General features: G+C 51.8%; 5 protein-coding genes across 5 annotated transcripts; 1 reads left to right on the top strand and 4 right to left on the bottom strand.

Annotated features, from left to right (window-relative positions):
• Positions 1–203: 203 nt before the first annotated feature.
• On the bottom strand, positions 204–1,922 carry PtrM4_090400 (uncharacterized protein; the record flags this gene model as incomplete). Its single annotated transcript, XM_001934512.2, has 4 exons — positions 204–303; positions 355–750; positions 799–936; positions 985–1,922. The coding sequence occupies 4 exons, from the start codon at positions 1,920–1,922 to the stop codon at positions 204–206; spliced, it is 1,572 nt and encodes a 523-aa protein (XP_001934547.2).
• Positions 1,923–4,261: 2,339 nt separating this feature from the next.
• Positions 4,262–6,219, bottom strand: PtrM4_090390 (AarF, unusual protein kinase; the record flags this gene model as incomplete). The annotated part of the gene is made up of 3 exons (XM_001934513.2): positions 4,262–4,533; positions 4,584–5,773; positions 5,831–6,219. 3 exons carry the CDS (start codon positions 6,217–6,219, stop codon positions 4,262–4,264), a joined length of 1,851 nt encoding a protein of 616 aa, XP_001934548.2.
• Positions 6,220–6,768: 549 nt separating this feature from the next.
• Positions 6,769–8,942, bottom strand: PtrM4_090380 (uncharacterized protein; the record flags this gene model as incomplete). Its single annotated transcript, XM_066106921.1, has 3 exons — positions 6,769–6,972; positions 7,020–7,186; positions 7,238–8,942. The coding sequence occupies 3 exons, from the start codon at positions 8,940–8,942 to the stop codon at positions 6,769–6,771; spliced, it is 2,076 nt and encodes a 691-aa protein (XP_065962589.1).
• A 537-nt stretch (positions 8,943–9,479) lies between these two features.
• Positions 9,480–15,427, bottom strand: PtrM4_090370 (uncharacterized protein; the record flags this gene model as incomplete). The annotated part of the gene is made up of 13 exons (XM_066106920.1): positions 9,480–9,542; positions 9,595–9,642; positions 9,690–9,830; positions 9,878–9,928; positions 9,980–10,099; positions 10,154–10,251; positions 11,987–12,093; positions 12,142–12,695; positions 12,777–14,953; positions 15,004–15,075; positions 15,131–15,203; positions 15,264–15,293; positions 15,362–15,427. 13 exons carry the CDS (start codon positions 15,425–15,427, stop codon positions 9,480–9,482), a joined length of 3,600 nt encoding a protein of 1,199 aa, XP_065962588.1.
• A 975-nt stretch (positions 15,428–16,402) lies between these two features.
• PtrM4_090360 (CFEM domain containing protein) lies at positions 16,403–18,045 on the top strand (the record flags this gene model as incomplete). The annotated part of the gene is made up of 5 exons (XM_066106919.1): positions 16,403–16,495; positions 16,547–16,969; positions 17,020–17,402; positions 17,462–17,597; positions 17,647–18,045. 5 exons carry the CDS (start codon positions 16,403–16,405, stop codon positions 18,043–18,045), a joined length of 1,434 nt encoding a protein of 477 aa, XP_065962587.1.
• Between the last annotated feature and the right edge of the window lie 274 nt (positions 18,046–18,319).

The raw sequence follows: 18,319 nt of genomic DNA, 5'->3' as shown, positions 1-18,319 counted from the left end.
GGCATGATAGTGTTGGTCCCCCAAAAAAGCTAAAGTGACACTCCATTAGAGCGGGTCGTGTCACGTCCGTCCCGTCAAGTAATGCTCGCCCTCCCTTCCTCCTTTGCAGATTTTGTACACTGACGCAAAAGCCAAGTAGTATTTCTACATTTCACTTGGCCGCAATTGCGGTCCATGCGAAAGATGCTCTTGAACATGGGAAATTACTCCTGTCCAAAACCGACAGTCTCCTCGACAGCAATGGTGAGTTTTTGATTGAGCGCCTCGAATGTCTTATACGGTGGCAAGTCGAGACGGTTGAAACTGTGCATCTTGTTAGCTGGTCCCGCTAGTATGTTTGCTCGGACAACGTACCATGTATGTGATTTCGGTAATTGATTTGGTTCTCCAGCCTTTTCAATAGTGAACCGTCTCGGCCCATCACTACCCTGCAGATCCTTGAAACCGTTGACAGGAATACGCGAGGTACCCGTAGCGAATTGAAGGAGACGGGATTTCTGTTCGGCATCCCAGCTACGAATGCATTTCCAGAAGTTCTGGATGACTTCGTCGTTCTCGGTGTAGCCACGGTAGTCGGTGTGTTTCTTCCAGTCCTCAACATCGATATCTGCGATACCTCCGATAAGCAGCTCGAGCTCACGTTCGTCGAAAACGTTTACTAGATCCGCGGGGATGAGCTCGTGGAAACCGGTGATGAAAGCCTGGAATTGTTCTTCGACACGTTTCTGGATACGCCATTCTGTGATGAGTCTAGATGGGTCAGTACGTCTTCTGAAAAAATACTACCAGGCCACTTACTCGACGTATTCGTGCTTGTTTTCATTAGTGACTTCGATCTCGTCACCCCCGGGCTTTAGTTCGATGCTGACAGTTTCGCCGAAGCGCTCATCGTCAGTCGCAAAGGTCAGCTCAAGAGCGTCGGTAATGTCGTTGTTCCTGCAACTGTTAGTCTCTTTCAAATCAGACCAGGAGCATTAAACCTACAGCATCCACTCCAGATTGCGATGGAAATCGGCATCCACACCCTCCATATCTTGCAGCGCAACCTTCTTCCTTAGGATCATCTTGTAGAAAGCTCCAATGAAGAAAGCATCCAGGAAACGACGATGGAAGATGGCCAGACCCACGACACGTCCGATAAACTTGAAGTAGTTCAAGTGCTCGGGGTTGATACCGGAATGAGGGTTGATCTGGAGCGTATAGTTGTCGTGCGCAGAATATTCGAACAAGCAGTAGAAAGGATTGAACATCTCGTGGGAAAGCAGGAAGAAGAACTCTCGGGAAAGACCTCCGTAATCCAGACCGTCTTCACCGTCAAACTTGATCATCAAGCGCTTCTTGAGATCAGCAGCACTTTGGCGCATAATCTCATGGTAGGAATCCTCGAAAATATGGGTTCGGCGAACCTTGACATGGCACTGGCCACTAACGATGCGGAGTGCTGGCTGCGATCGGAAGTAGATCAACTTGCGACGGAAGTCACGCTTGTACTGAGGCACGTTCTGATCTAGTGAAGATGGTAACCTCGGGTCGTCCCAAGTGGTAGTCTTGGTGTTGTGGTCCACAAAGTAGACTCGTGCTGTATTGGTGAGGCGCATTTCCCATCCTGATGGCAGCGGACCAAGTTGGGAAACAGGCTGCTGCTGGATGGTGCTGCCGTTTGCGGCCTGTCCACCGTACATGCGAATGTATTGCTGTCGGCGGGGATCCACCCATGTTGTCGTCCGAGTGTTGTGGTCAACAAAGTAGGGTCGACCTTCGGGAGTATGCCGCTGCTCCCAGCCAGAGGGGAGCTCTCCTGTACCAGCAGTAGTTGCTCCTGTTGCCATCATGCTTACCGCGCTTGCTGAGCCAGTCGGTGGCGATGGTTGGCGGTCGGTCAGCGTGGGCGAGTTAGCTCCCGTCCGGTCTTCTGGCAGCATACGGTTCTGATGCCTCATGCGTTCCTGCTGGGTCTGGGCGGCTACATCTCGGCGTTGGTCGGCCTCGTTGAAGCCAGCGCCAGGTCTGATCCATGTGGTTTGTCGCGTGTTATGATCGACGTAGTATGTTCGGCCTAGGTGATCCTCACGACGCTCCCAGCCATTTGGCAGTCTTCCTTGGGCATCCTCAAATGCGCTGTAAGCGCCACCGGCACCATTGCGAGCTGGAGGGGCACCGTTGGGGGCAGGACCAGGACCAGCGGGAGGGCCACCGGCAGGAGCACCTGCTGGTGGTGGGCGCTGAGCAGGCGGTTGACCGGCGACTGCTGGTCGTTGTTGGCCGGGGTATGCGTCGGGAGGGTGCAAGTTGGTCGTGGATTGTTGCGGGGTGGGCACAGCGCCTGGGATGCCACCATTTACGGATGGATGCGGGGAGGCGGTTGGACGGGTGGCGTTCTGTCCTCCTTGACTGATGGGCGCAGAGAGGTTAGTGGAGAGGTTAAGGATGAGCTTGCCGTGAACAACCATGTTGTCGTTTGACTTTTTGAGGTCGCGCGTGAGCATCTCTGCGGGCTTGTTAGCAGGTGCGCGTAGGTTGGACTATGCCGGCCTACCATCACCCCCCGCGTCAAGGTCTATTACCGACCCGATGCGGACATTAATGACACCTAGGAAGCCCTGATCCTTCTTCTTGAACTTCTTCTGGTCAAAGATCTGAACCGCCAGGACGCTTTCTTCGTTCACTTTCCTGGCTCATGTGTTAGCGTGATGCGATGAAAGATGCGGCGATTCGGTCGAGGGTAACGAGGTACAACGTACATGTCAAAGCTCTCATTCCAGTACGGGTTCAGCGTCTTCTTGATGACACTCGTGGTGCGCGTCTGCTCGCCATTGATCGTGGCCACGGCGAAGGGGTCCGGAAATCCTGCATGACTTATGTGAGCGACCAGGACGGGCCGTGGTTACATGGGCATACATACGGAACACATCGCGCTTATAGAGGCCATCGGCGGCAATGACTATGTACTGTCAGCTTCCCTCTTCGCAGACGGCCATGGAGGCTTGCAGTCCGAGGTAAAGACGTACTGGTGATGCGCAGGTTGGGCTGGCCAGCGCCGTCCATGATGCGCGATTATGCAGCGCAACAACAACAGGCGGGTAGTGCAGCAGTGGATGGAGATAGAGGGGCGGCTCTCAGAGCTCGCAGTGGTTAGGGGGGTCCTCTTCTCGTCGGCGGCGGTGGTGATGTCGTCTTGGGCGTTGGCTGCGGCGGGTGACGAGGATGTCTGGAGGAGGCTGTGCGAGAGGAACAGGCCGTGCGCAGTTACAGAGAGAGGCAAATGCCGCGGGCGTTCACGGTCCTGGCTGACCAAGTTTCCGACCAGCGCTGCAAAGACTTCGCGTACTGAATCCTCTGCTTCGATGGCCGGAGTCAGTCTGACGCTTCCACGCTGAGACTATTCGACCAGCCCAAGCGCCTAGGGCGTCGACGACTACCAGTACACGCTGCTATTCCGGTGCAAAGGTGCCGCCTCTGTTGCCTTGGCGCCTGCCCCGCAGCACCAACACAACACGATGCGAACTGCTGCTAAACCGCAGCCTAGTCCAAGTCACCACAAGATCCTGTGAGCCGTCCGCCGAGACACGAGCGAGCCGACTGCAAATGTGCATCCAACACGAAAGCCGTTGTTTTGGTCGCCAACCGCGCCTGCGAGCGCGCCCACGTTTGCACCACCATGCCCGTCGATGATGTCAAGCCCACACAACGTCCCTGTCGCTGCCAAGTGGCATATCCATGATTCCATGGGCCGAATAACAAACTGGTGCTGAAGTAAGTACTTCTCAAGTGCCGCATTCGGTGCTTGAGCCACCTCAGCTCATGTTTCGACCATCTGGGCATACCAAGACCCCTCACTTGCACATGATCAGACGACCACGCCTCAAACGCACTGCAAACTAGGCGTCAAACATAAACCTACCTTTCGCCTGCGACGCAAAACGCAAACTATGCCCAAGCCCCTCGACAGGTACCGTAGCCGGCACCGCCACATGCCAAACTCGAGCCCCAACCCGCTTCATGGTTCCGTGTCTTCCGCGTTGCTAGCACTAACAGCAATCTGTCACTCCAGGTCTATCCCACCAAACGTAGGCCTTCTTGCTCAAATATCACTCTTATCACGTGCCAAGCCCAAGCCTCGGCTGTAGTTGCAGATTAATCAATTGGCAATGCTCGTGTCTTGATCTTAGTCTAACTCTAAATCCCCAGGGCAAATGGCCACTCTATAGTCGCAAAACTCCTCGCTGTTCATGCCTCCCACACCCATATACACACAACATTATCACTCCCTGAAACTATCCGCAATCTCAATCTTCCTCAATCCCAGCAGGGCCCTCAGCTTGAGATACGTCTCATAGCTGCTCAGCTGCATCTCCACCCGCATATGCCTTGTCCACGCGCCCAGCCAGATGAAGAAATTGCTGGGCCAGAGCACGGATCCATTGAGATTGTCGAGGCACTCCTCGTAGACTGTACGGGAAGCGTAGCGGGCTAGAATGAGAAAGGTGCGCATGGGACCTTGGCGTGTGTGCAGACCTTCGTCTAGTGAACGAGCTGGATACATGTTAGAAAGCGTTTCATAATACATAGTGTGAAAGACTTACTAAGATCATTCGTCTTCAAAATCAAAAGGATGACTCTGGGCACTTGGCCGAGCAATTCAATCAAGTTTTCCAACAAGCCCTCTCCAAGCGCATCTCCGATGACCTTCTTTTCTTCACTCGTCCTAGTAGTCGTGACACCTCCAGCGCCACCTTCCTTCTTGGCCAGTACCGTGTAGTCTCTGCCTGTGATCGCAGAGGCAAAGAGCGGAAAATGCTCATCTTTGATACCAGCTACTTCATAGGCGTACTTGCGCATTTCATCCTCATCAGCGTCCAGAACAGCTAGCCACAGCTTTGCGTAATTTCGTCGCAGTGGCAAAGGGATATCGCGGTAGAGACCGTGGTCGTATAGGACAACATCAAAGTTCGTTTTGCCTTTGCGAGTAGGGTTGTATCGGATAGCAATGTTGCCGCCATGAGGATCGCAATGAAGGGGAGCGTCTCTGCCAAAGATCATCTCGTTGAATATTCTTGCCAATGCTGCAGACACCTCATCTCTGTCGATGCCATGCTCATCCAGGCTCTTGAGATCATCTGTTCGGAATCCAGAGACATATTCCATGACCAGCATCCGACGTTTTGCCCAGAGCACCTGAGGTATGACAACGGGTACTTCGTGTACGTGGGAGAAGTACTCGCGTGCTCGCATAGCGTTCTTGCCTTCGAGGGCGAAATCAAGCTCCTGGGGGAGTGAAACTTCCATCTCTTCGCTGAGCCATGTGAGATCGTACTCAGGGAACCATCGCTTGAGTGTTGCAAAGGAGAAACTCGTCAATGCCAAGTCGAGTCTTGCCCATTCGTCCAACGCAGGGTGTTGCACCTTGACAGCGACCTTCTGACCAGTTTCACGGATAGTAGCACGGTGTACCTGGGCGAGCGAGGCAGCGCCTATGGGCTGCTGTTCGAACTCAGAGAAGAAGTCTGAGATTTCGAGACCAGTATCCTGCCGACACATGTCTTGTATAGATTCGAAAGAGGACACGGGGCATTGATCTTGTAGCGGGATAAAGGTATCGCACCACTCAATGGGAAGGAGGTAGTTCATGCTGCTCAGGTGCTGACCCAGCTTTATAAAGATGGAGCCGTTCTTCTCGAGTGTGCGGAGGGTTCGTTTGGCGCATCGTAGGTGGCAGGCTTTCAGCTGTTCGTTGTAGTCTGGCTCTTGGTCGCGCTTGAGAACATCGCGGTAGCTACGAAAACACGTATATCAGCCATTGCATCTCCACCGGGCTAGACTATCCACATACTCTCGAATGTTGAGCACCAGCGTCTCCACCACCCTGTAACTCCTCTGTGCCGCTACATAGGCATGCTTGGCATCCTGGTTGACCGTGACCACAGCCGCGCCTATTGCAAGTCCACCCCCAGCTATCAACAATCTTCTCCTCCTCTTGCTGCTCTTTGCGCTCCGCCCCGCAGCCTTCGCCGTTGCGTGTATGGTTTCATTTGCCTGTGTGGCAAACGTCCGCTGTGCACCTATCCTGCTCCGAAATGCATCCTGTGTCAGGCGTGCGCCTCGTTGCTGCCATAGGCCCTGCGGTTGTTGCGCTATTGTCTGCCGTTGCGACCGTATACAAGCGCGGCATATCCACGTCCTATGGAGGATCGGAGAAGAGAAGGTGCTTAACGTCGACATTATCTGGGTATGACCATGGCCGGCGAATTCACAGCGCGGTAGAGTGGATGGTGCTGGGTGGAATCAGAAAAGCGAGCGGCAAGCGGCAAAGAGACCGCTTCTGGGCACACTGTCGTCGTTCGACAAATTTCCATGTAGGCGTAGCGCAGATCGGAACGCCACCGACGCCAGACCCTGGTCGCTTCGGGTCGCGCATCGAGACAGCCGAACGGGGAGCATGTGAACCATCTCAGCTGCACATGTCATGACTTCAACACCCTCGACAACAATCGTCACTTGACCCATGCTTCGGCATTCCCACTCCTACATAGTATTGCATTGTGTACCAGCTCCTGCATGCATTTCCAACCTCATGCTCTCGGCTTTTCACTCATAACCATACGGGATGAAGCCTGGTCTACGAAATACCACTCTTGACAAAATGCACAATTACCGCCCAATCGTCCTTCTCGTATAACCATTCTTCCACAGTATAACCATTCTATCAACAAACGCCATGTCCGCCCTACCGCTATCATTTCTATCCATGTTCGACTTCTCGTCACGCTATTACATATCGACAGTCTCATTGAAGCAAAGCACGCCATTGCCTTTCAGATACCCATCAACTCCATCGGGTGTGTTCTGCCCGCGAGGGTTTGCGACGTGGATATTCTCTGACTGTGTTGCACCTTCAGAAGACGAATCTGTTATATCCGTGACGAGGACGAGGCCGGCCGTCTTGATCGATTCGATGAGAGCAGGAGCGAGTGACTGCTTCTTATCAGTCTTGAAATGTGCAATACTCTCTGTATACTCACTAGCAGACGCGAGCTGCAAATCAAGCCCATAAAGTTGTTGTCTCTGGCAATCTGCACAGCCTCCTTTACAGACGTAGTGGTGCGACCACTACTTTGCACAATGTTTGTGTTCTCGGATGACGATCGAGGGCTATCGGCGCCGAGCTCGTTGCAGAGGAGGACCGGGTCTATCTCTATGTTAGCATCATTAGTTGGGCACTGCATCTACAGACACTCACAGTTGGGTTGTTTCCAGTTGATGACTGTGCAGATATCCTGGTTGAACGAAGTAAACAGCACGCTTCTGAGCGTACCATCAATCTCGCCTGCGCCTCGCTCCCTCAACTGACGTGCGTGTTCAAAGACTACTGACAAAATCTTGTCTGCGAAAGCGTTCATGTCGAGCGTCGGGCCAAGCTTGAGACTTTCTTCTTCGAGCCTAGATGGGAAGAGAACGTGCAGTTCTACATGGATATGAGCTGGAAGCGCTGCTAGTGCATCATTCAATGTAATGAATGAGGACGCCAGAATCTGGTAAATGTTGGCTATATCACTAGGACCAGTATTGCTCAGTTCTGCCGAAAGCTTTTCTGCCGCTTCAGCTGTTTGCTGGGCACCAATAGCTGCGAATTGTTGATAGGTGAGGATGTTGACTGGAACTTCTAGTCCATGGTGGTTGACCTTCCATCTTGGATGCAGCACTGGGATACCGTCAGCAGTCAACTGAACAAACAAGCGCACGTATTCGCCTGATAAGCTCGAGCCAGTTATGAGCGTATGAGGTTGCGAGTCGAGCTGACTAGTGGCTTTCCAATACGTTGCAAAATGTGTTATCTCGAGCGGGATACCATGAAACGGCTTGACGACTTGGAAGTCGAACGTAACTCTGCCGATTGCTCGTAGCCTGGGATCGAATAACTCGAGATGCCACCTCCCTGTACTCTTCGAACGCTCCGTAAAGACCTTGGAAGAAGCTACGCTGCGAGCAATGACTTTCGATCCAATTGTAGGATATACGTCAAAGTCGATAGAGAAGGTGTCGAGATTCTCGATCTGGAAAGAGATGATTTTGAACTCGTCTTGTATGGGTAAGAGAATGTTGCGCGGTATGAGATCCGAGCTCTTGGAAGAAATTGTAAGCCTCGCAGCGGGGTATTTCGACTCGTCGTAGAACCGGATCGCGTCCTTGCCGACCTTCTCAAAGCTAATGACCACAAACGTCTTCGTGTCCAGGAAGTTGTGTCCATATCTGCGGAAGGGAATAATAGGAGGCGGTAGGATGAATTCGGGAATACCGTCTGCGTCGCCTTCGATATCCATGGCTCCGGGCATCGAGCTCGATAGCTGCGACGAAATCTGTGGGGACACCTGTTTCTGCTTCGCCAATCCAATACCGCGTCCGACGGAGGCAAGCAGTCTCATACACTCAAGGTGCCCTTCCCACGTCGCGTAGTACATGGCAGACAGACCCTTTTCGTCCACAATGTCCACATCTACTCCGCATTGGAGTAATGTCTTGAGGCACTCTACATGCCCTTCACTTGCCGCATGAAACAGCGGTGTCCATTGATATAGCTTATCAGGCTGGTTGAGGTCTGCGCCATACTTTTCTAGCATCAGCAGCGCCTCGGGTGTCTTGCCTGAACGCGCCACCAGGTGTTGTGGAAACAGCCCCTCTGCATCCGAAAGCATTTCAGCCGACCTTTTTAGTAGAAGTTCCAGTATCTCCAGCGAAGCATACTGGCATGCGAGGTTGAGCGGAACATGCTCCCCTGGCCCCAGACGAGTAAGATCGGCGCCTCTAGACAGGAGTATCTCCACACAGGCAAGTTTCGAATGCACAATCGCGTGTATCAAAGGTGTAAAACTGTCCTGGTCGCGGAAATTGACTGTATCAGAGGCTGTGTTGATAAGTTCCTGAACCAGCTCTACATGGCCGTGCATACAGGCGTAATGCAGAGGAATCCGTCCGTAAACATCGGTCGCATGAACGTCCACGTTGCTTGACAGCCCGAGCCTGAGTACTTCGATTCGACCACTAATCGCAGACTTGTGCAGGCAATTTCGCTCATTAATCTCATCCTCCTGCTGGAGATTCACAAGACCTGAGTTGAGTAGAGTTCTCAATGCAGACTCTGGCGCTTCCGCAACAGTGCTAAGGAACGCTCTAGAAATGTGGTCGCTTGCGTCTGGTAGAGTCGATAGACGCGCGAGGCACTCTTCGATCTTGCTTTGATTTGCGGTGTTGATGGCTTGTACGAACTGGTTGTCGAGCTCGAGCTTCGCTTCGAACGCGGGTTCGGAGACGCGTGGTTCGGTTGCAGGATGAGGCGCCTGTACACCCTCGCCTTCAGCCCATCCTGAAAAATCGAGTAGCGCTTGAGTCGCTTGGTCGGACAATATGCTGATTACTTCACGGTTGAAGCATGGTTGGACCTCGACGGCGCGCGAGAGGTAGAGCTGTTTTTCTTTTGACTGGCATTAAGTCAGCCAATGTCGACAGTTGCACAGGCTGATCGTGCAGACTTTTGACGTTTTGTCCCACTAGTAAATGTTAGCCGGTCGATAACGGCGAAGTCAGGGGGGTGCCTCAAACCTTCTTCAAAATCTTTGAGAATGCAGTTTCGTTCACTTCCACAAATTGCTACGTCAAGTTAGTATGGAAATAACACAGGCATGCGGACCAATCACCTCGAGCTTGTTAAGATCCATGCTAAACTGCTTTAGTCCCTCTTCAAGGGCAACATAGCGCGAAGATGTCTTTGAAACAGATTGCGGATGTTGCTGCATGACTCTCTTCTTGTCAAGAAGGGTGGTTAAACGCAGACGCAACTGCGACGACTGTAAGCGCTCATCTAGAAGCGGAGAATTGAACATACCTCTGCTTCTTTTTGCAAGTAGAATGTGTTAACTTTCTCGAGTTCGCGCTCCTATGCTAAGAGTAAGAAGCGGCCTGTCTATCAATAGCATAAGTAACCCACCACTCGAAAGAAAAAGGTAGCCTTGTTGGCCTGTAACGAGGTTTGCGGATCCAGTGTATCATGGTGACTGCTGTCGCCCTGCGGGGGTATTATTGGAGTAGCGCTAAGCTTCTTGATAAGCTGCAGATAGTAGCATCAGCGACCGGCTAATAGTATATCGCAGAGTATAAAAACCTTCTTGAGCGCCTTGTAGTCGACAAAGCTGGCGGCATATTCCGGGATTTCCAGCTGTCTCTTCTGGATGTGCTTGCCGAACTTCCTGGAGAAGCGGGCTGAGTCAGTAGTGTCCTCCTTGGAAGTAAGACTTGTTGACGAGGTTTTCTTTTTCAAAACCACCAATGGGTGGGGTTGCAGGTAATCCATATGAGAGGAAGACGTACATTGTGCCAACAGCAAGAAGGAATTCACGAGAGGTTGTTTCGAAGCCTTACGGCAATGCGCATACGGAACACAAGCGACAGATCCTGGCTCGGGATATAATGCGGATCCCACCATACAGGTTCAGCAATGCCGGGTGTGTCGTTGTCCGTAACCGCCTATTCGACAGTGGGGGCTTGAAAAACAGAATAAAGCGAGTTGAGACTCGCAGTGACAGCCTTGGAACGGCCGTGCGTAGTTGGTAGGAAAGTCGAGAAGTGTGAAGTCACTCAGATCGTGGCTCGCAGTACCCTGCAGTGCACCGATCAATCCAGAGACTTGCTTGGGCCTGGTTGGACGACGTATTAGCAGAGACTTGGGAGGTGCCGAAGGAGGGGCCAGGCTTGAGATGGCTGCCGACGACGCATTCTAAGGAAGGGCCACGAGTGTGTGCATACGTTGGCTGAAGAGCAGAGTGCCCATGTCGTTGAGACGACGAGTAGTGTATCGGCGAATCAGAGGGCGTATGGCTGCCACGAGGTTCAGCAGTGGCTCACGTACTGATGTCGTTAGGGCGATGGGCATGGGACAGGGGGTCGCATGCGGTTATTCTGCCGAATCTTAGACCCGCCAGGTCTGCTAGGGTAGCTGTAAAGGCTGAAGTCTGCCCAATTGACGCTTTCGACGTTTGGATGGCTAGAGGTGCCGGGTTACGTAAGGGCTAGTCGTGGCTGCCTCTAGCTCGAGTTGGTAGCTCAGCCGCAACGGGAACCAGCATAGGAGTGCACGACACCTGATCAGCATCATCACCACGCCGGGCGGAACACATGCCGCCCGTCAATGTCCGCTCGCACTTTCTTCCAGATATATGATGCTATCACGGTTGACATGTGGGTCTTTGATCACGGCAAAACATGGCTCTACATGGCAAGACTAGCCAGCCATACCGGCCGGCCTTCGTCATTCTGCATGATGCTACCTCCTTCTCTTCCTCCTTGAGGAAGAGGCGCAGGTAAGGTGCAGGTGCAGGTGCAGAGTGGGCCGGCCCGGCAGGAAATTTAGACTTGCATGCGCAGTAGCCGCAAGGCCAGGGTTGGGATAATGATGCTTCGAGGCAATCGCGTCCTATATTTGTTCTGTCCCTTCGAGACGAGGCTGCCCGTATGCCTGCAAGCTTCCCTTCCCTTTTTATATGTAAGCCAAGCCAAGCTACCTCCAAGCCAGCTATATAACCATGCATCGAATCAAGAACTGAAAGGTCTATAGGGTATTAGACCAAAACGAACCGGTTCCATCTCCTTGCTAAAAAGAAATTTGGCAAAGCGTCGAATTGCATACTCCCAATCCATCACAGTCTTGCCATCGCCCTTTCTTCTACTACATCTGCTAGCCCTCACAAGCCATACATGTCCCACCCATCGAGGTCGCCCGCGCACTGACTGCTTGCAGACTCGTGAACAGCAGCTTGAGCGTCGTAGGGCGTGCGGGTAGCCACATTTGCGTCCAGCTCAACTTCAAGTCACAATTCATCATCATCCATCTCAGACGGCTTCAGCAGACCGCCGACCTTCATGGCTCGCTCTCGCTCTTGCTCCTTGGCCGTCTTCGCTGCTTGCTCACGCTCTTCGGCGTAGAGCTCGGCGTTGTCACCAGAGAACTCCTTCAGAGAGATCAAGAAGTCACGCAGAATGACCTTGAACCTGTTAAGATCAGAGTTGGTGGCAAATAGTCCGTCGATGAACGATGCAATTTGAGCACTAGAAATGGTCAGTAGCTATTACACGGGGTAGTGAGAGATGACATACGTCTGCAAGTTGGGGAAGGCAGTGGCCAAGAGGTTGCCGACAAAGTTACGGAGAAACTCTCGGTTTGGTGTGCCTGGGGCTGCCATGTCAGGCGATGTGTAAATTGGGCCTTGTAACTTGTCGGAGTCGACAAGCCAAAACATCTTGGCCAGCAGCATCGACTGCGACTTGAATCCAGCCTTGTGATCACTGTCGGTGACCACGAAGAAGACATCCTGGAGGATCGTGGTGAAGAAGGTCTGGAAGAAGGCGTTGCAGGTCTGCTGGTCAGTTTCAGCCATGTTAGAGACAAGCTCAAAGCACATGGAGAGACCAGCGCTCTCGACCTCGCGGTTGTCGTGCTTGCTTGCCCACATGCACGAGTCAATGACGAATTTAAATGATCGTGCATCGAGCCGTAGCAGAGCTGGGAAGCAGCGAAGGTTGATAGTGCGGAGAAGCTTGAAAAACTCCACACGATGTTCGGGGTACTCCGAGAAATCTTTGTTGATCATGTCCAACGTGCACTCAAATACGCTGTCCATGATGTTGATGATTTGGTCCTCCATCATACTCTGCGGGGAAGTTAGCATAGGATCTAAAGATGGCCGAGCGAGTCCAACCATGTGCTTGCTCAGATTGGGTCTCCAACGTACATGTAGTTTGTTGATGATAGTTGTCATAACATTCAATACTTCTGCTTCACGAGCATCCGGGACGTTGTTCTTGTAATCGATCAAGACAGCCTCCAACAATTTCGGTACGATGTTGTTGTGGATCATCTCCAAGTCGTCGGCTTTCTCGACGTAAGTGTTGATGAGCTTCAAGATCTCCTTCTTGATCGTGCGAAGGCCGCGGACCTTGGGCATCTTTGTCGCGATGTTGCCCTCCCGCTGGACTGCTTCATCAATAAGTTGTGAGCTCGCACGGTACATTGTCAGCATGTCGAAGTATATCCGTCCGATCTGAGGGTAAAAGTAGGAACCGATTGAACCGCACGCTGCAACGTTAGTCTTCATGATGTTGCCGACAATCTTGATGACGTCCGAATCCTGGAGACAAGCGGGGTTTTGGTTGGCTTGAGCAATGATGTTGTCCCAGGCCGAGTTTGGCAGAGCCATCAAGTCGGCGATCAAGCGCTCTTGCATACTCTTCTGTCCTTGGGCACTAATCATGTAACCGCAGGCCTCATAGAAGGTGTGCACTTGCTGCGGTGAAAGATCCGCAGTGATTTTCCGGAGATTGCGAACGATTTCGTCAATGAAGGGTTCGGTCTCTCCGGGCTGCAGAGCAACGAAATGCCGGCGGCACTTGTTGGCAATTTTGATGAAGGTATCGCAAGCCATGTCCTGAACTCCCTCGTGGGTTTCGTGCATGAACTCAAACAGCTTATTGACGACTGTCTTAAGGAACTTCCAATGAGCCTTGAGAAAGCGAGGATATTGGCCGACAATGTACATGATGTTACTAGCGACAACAGCTTTGTTGTCTTTGCCTCGCTTCATCTCGGTCAGGCCAAGCAGATCCTTGATCACAGTGACCAAGAAGCGCTTCTCTGTCTCTTCGTTCATGGCGCCCGAGATGGATCCGATAGCCCAGCAGAGAGTATTGCAGTTGGCCCATGACCATTCTGAACCGTCAACTTGGCGAGCCAGTTTCTCCGACATGATTTGTTCGGTGTCGTTAACATCCAAGTGGGTAAGGAAGACGAGGCACTCTCGAGTAGACTTGTACAGCTGAATCGTATCACTCTCTTTTACAAATTCGCGGACAATCTCGCCCTCATCATTCTCGACGATAAGGACTTCCTCAGGACGGACCATCTTCTCAATCATGACTGTACGGAGGTTGGATAGAATCTCGGTGTACTTGTTCTTCCTCAGAGGGTAATTGGCCAGCTCGCGAGCTCCGTTTCCTGGAATTCCCATGTTAAGGAGCGGATTCATGTCAGTAATCGGGAGAGCCTGCATCTCATCGTACAGCTCTGATACCAGCTTGGTCCAATACTCGAGGCAGATCTTGAAGACCTCGCGGTCGTCAATCTGACTTATACGGATAAGATAAAAATGCCCATGAGTGAGGAAGTCCCGGTTCATGAGATTTTCAATGACGTTCAGGTGCATGGTGAAGAAGTTGGTCAAGAAGAGTGCGAGGTTCAGCACGAATTCCTGGTCCCGGCCATTGCTGGATGAGTATGTACTCTTAAGGTCTAGCGAGAGAGGAATGATCTTGGAAATGGCCGTCAGTGTTTCAGTAAACATGGAGACGAGCTTATCGTCGTACGCAGGCTCCGTATGCAGACCGGCAATCTCCGTCAAGCACTTGAGGGTGATGTTCCGGAAGTCGGGCACTTCGAGGAAGCGGCTTCGTAACGTCTCAATGAGGCTCTGGCCGCTGGGTGGCGTCTCGAAGATGTATCCCAGAGGAATCCAGTTGAGGAAGCGCAGGAGGGTCTCGAGTGTGGCTTTGATGAGTGAGGCTTCGGTGGCTGTGCGCAAGACCTCGGAACAGAGCTGGTAGATGGCAGTAAACTCGTCACACATGCTCTGCTTGAGCTCTCTACGCTTGGCCGACGTCATCTGCTCCTCGGAGTAGTCAAAGACTTCTTCGGAAAGTAATCGCAGAATGACCATGTTGTTCTCGCATATGCCCAAGCTGCTGTGGCATGACGATATGATCTCGTTGATGAACGTGGGCCAGTTGTGAGGCCATTCCTGCTTCAAAACGGACACGAGGACGAGGTTTAGTTTGTTAAGGAGAGTTCGCTCGGTGCGGCGGCTGTCTTCGTTATTGGACAGTTGAATGATAAAGTTGACGATGAAATTTCGGATTCCTGGGCGAGTCAGTCAATCACGTTCGGGCGCCGGAACATGTCCACCATACCTTGACACTGATCGCGGGGCAGCACTTTCCATCTCGTCATGATCACATTGTCAAGAACTTGGAGCCCGAGATCTGCCCATGGATTAGCGCGATACTAGCCAGCCTCACCCGACATGTTGATACTTACACTTAGTTTGCGGGTATTGCGCATCCGACAGAATCTTGTCAACCAGCAGCCATGCATCGGGGTTCTCCTTGAACTGCTTGCGTGTTAGCTGACCGGACTGGGTAGGGTACGCAATGGAGACATTAATACATACCTGATTCAGAGTGGCTTGGGCTTGTTTTTGCTACAAAAGTCAGTGTATTAGTCATGTACTTGTGCAATCCAGTCTCCCAAAAGTGCAATAGAACATACCGTATCGCCACGGCCCTCGTAGAAGGCGCGCACTGTAGCGTCGAGCTCTTCAATGGACAGAGACATGGCGGCGGGCTGTCACGCGGCGGGAAAGGCTCCCAATCAGCCTGAGACTATCTCAAATGTCCCCAACAAGCTTGATTGCCGGTGTAGCTGTATTTGGCTTGCGTATGCGCGCCTTTTGTGTGGGGGGAGAGCGGGCGCGCAGAGGCTCGTTGCCTTGCAGAAGTTGTGTGTACGAACAATGGTGGGGCAGGCGGGCGGCGGAGAGTTTGTGCGGGCACCGTGATCTGGCGGATGCGAGGATTATTTGTAGTCGGCCGTTAACAGCTAAAACCTCCGCAAACGAGTTTTGTCCAGTTGCTTGGTGGTAAAAGTTTCGGGCGCTGACGTCGCAGAAAGAGGCACGGTCGGGGTTTCGCGGTGAAGTCGCGTTTGTTAAGCTGGAAGTACCCGTGCCGAGACTAAGGCGCTAGCAGCAAAGAGCTCCACCTCGCAAGCACGATTGTGACCCTGCATGCACACTCATCAACAGCCCAGTAATTCATTTGACCTCCTACTCCTATGGGGGCTATCTGTATCACGACATCATAGAAAAGCCCGAACCATGCATAGCAGCTCAGACATGTACTTGGGCGCTGATCGATCCTGCCCATGTGGTCCATATTTCCAACAACGTACCAGACCACATTAGACATGGCAATCGCTATATTCAGCTCAGATGTATGCAAGCGATCTGGTAGCTTACATGCACGTCTTCACACTTGAATCTATCGTGTGCGGAGTCTAACTCCGTTCAATCATGTAAAACATTCATGTGTGTGCACTCTCTCGCAAAGCGGCATGGCCAAGGGGCGCTTCTTGCATACTCTCTTCGCCTTATCCCACACGGCGAATCGATTTCAACCCCATAATTTTGTTTGTCACAAATCTCAGGGACAATTTCCTATCTGTCAGAGCGCTGTGCCGCAAAAGCTTGGTCGGTTGAACCTGGATTTAAGCGCCAGCCGCGCTCACTACCTCACCTGGCAACATGCCACCATGTTGGGATCAACATATCTTGGGTACTTTCTAGGTCCACACAAGCTTCACGACGTTGTCGGAGACTTGCAACAATTGCTTCCACAATATGCGGTTGGTTCACATTAACCTTGACTCATCGAGACAGCACACTAATTGTCTTAGACCGACTGCCTAACATCGGCTCTTGAGACCGTATTGACATGCTCGCCCGAGAATGCTACATGCATATGCACGGATCCAAATGCCGCTCTTGGGATGCACCACTGTGCGGACAAGACGTGTACCATCAGACAAGCTCTGGTCGCGCTCAACGTCATTGCCACTGTATGCCAAAGACCAATTCGCAACAACACCATCAAGCCAATTGTCATTGGTAGCGTTTCAGGCGGTCTTTCCATTCTAGCGGTTTTACTTCGTACGGTTGACACAGTTGTTGATGGCCACTTTGGATGGGGTGATGCTTGTGCTCTTGGTGCGGGCATCACGTCCATACCTATGACTGGCTTCCTCCTGCGTATTGCGTTTGCTGGCCTAGGGTGGGATACCTGGACATTGTCGCCTGACAGGATCACATATGTCCAGAAGGTATATGATCTGTAGAAGTCTATTTATTCATCAAAGACTAACAACAGCAGCTGGAATGGCTTACACAAATCTTCTACTTGCCTACAACTGCACTCCCAAAGTTGGCATTTCTCTTGATGTATCTACGCGTCTTCCCTCAGAAGCAACTTCGTTGCTACATTCACGCTACGATAGCCCTCACAATATTCTACTGGTTGTTCTTCGAGATCAGCTTCATCTTCTATTGCCATCCCACGTTACTCATCTGGCAGAAATGGGACCGGGAGCACGACGGGAAGTGCTGGAACATCAACTACCTCATACTATCTGCTGCTGGTGCCACGGTTTGCTTACACCCCTTGATAATATTATTGCCTATCCCAGCATTGCTTCAATTATCGATGATCTGTCGAAAGAAATTTGAGGTCATCGCTGTATTCGCTGTCGGAGCATTGTATGTGCTTGCCGCAAGGATCCAAGTATATGTAGGCCACAGCTAATTAATTCACTTAGTATCCTCTTGGTCTCTTGTGGACGAATATCAGCAATTATCAATTACGCCAAATCGCTAAATCCAACCTGGGACAATGCTCCCTCTGATTACTGGAGTGTCTTAGAGGCCAACAACAGCGTCTTCTGTGTGTGCATGGTAAGTAACACAATTCACACTGGTACCTCTCAGTGGACTCATGATACAGCTGCAGCCCGCAATGCGTCGTCTGATCGTTCGTCAACTCATAGGACCCAACAACAGAGCTACAGATTATGTTCATTCTGAAGTTGCCACCGCAAACAATACATCGCCGCATGACCAACAGTCCACTAATGACAACGCAGAAGAAGTAGAGTACCCCTGGGAGCGCACTGCGACAAGCATTGAACGGGACACACGACGACAGTCCAAGGATACAATCGTATCTAGAGACGAGCGAGTCATCGCATCATATATGCGGGCAGCGGAAACCGAATGTATCCGGTTCCACGAGGGGCCTGAAGGCGAGCAGGTACTACTGCGAAGGGGCGTCGATTCGCGTAAACAGACCTCGAAGGCCTTACTACCAGCGACAGATATGCCGAGCTTCGAGGACGATGACTGAATGCGGGCATCTAATGGATTTCGCGTAGGTTTCGGTATGTGCTTGTTTTCTCGATAATGACCTGTATCATTGATATTTTACTTATTGTATGGCTATAGCTTGCCTAATAATGAAAGGGTCCGACGATAGAAACATGCGAGACAAGCCTACCTCTACATTGCTCCCTATTACCCTATTGAAAAACATTGCGCCATGTATACCCATGCGTGCGGGTGGTGAAGGACCAGAGTACGGCGAGACACAGGATACAAAGGTGCGTACAATAGAGGATAGG

This window comes from Pyrenophora tritici-repentis, chromosome 4, assembly GCF_003171515.1.
Source record: "Pyrenophora tritici-repentis strain M4 chromosome 4, whole genome shotgun sequence".
NCBI classification, from domain to species: Eukaryota; Fungi; Ascomycota; class Dothideomycetes; order Pleosporales; family Pleosporaceae; genus Pyrenophora; species Pyrenophora tritici-repentis.
Note: the sequence above shows the minus strand (reverse complement) of the source record. Positions and strands in the feature narration are given on the sequence as shown.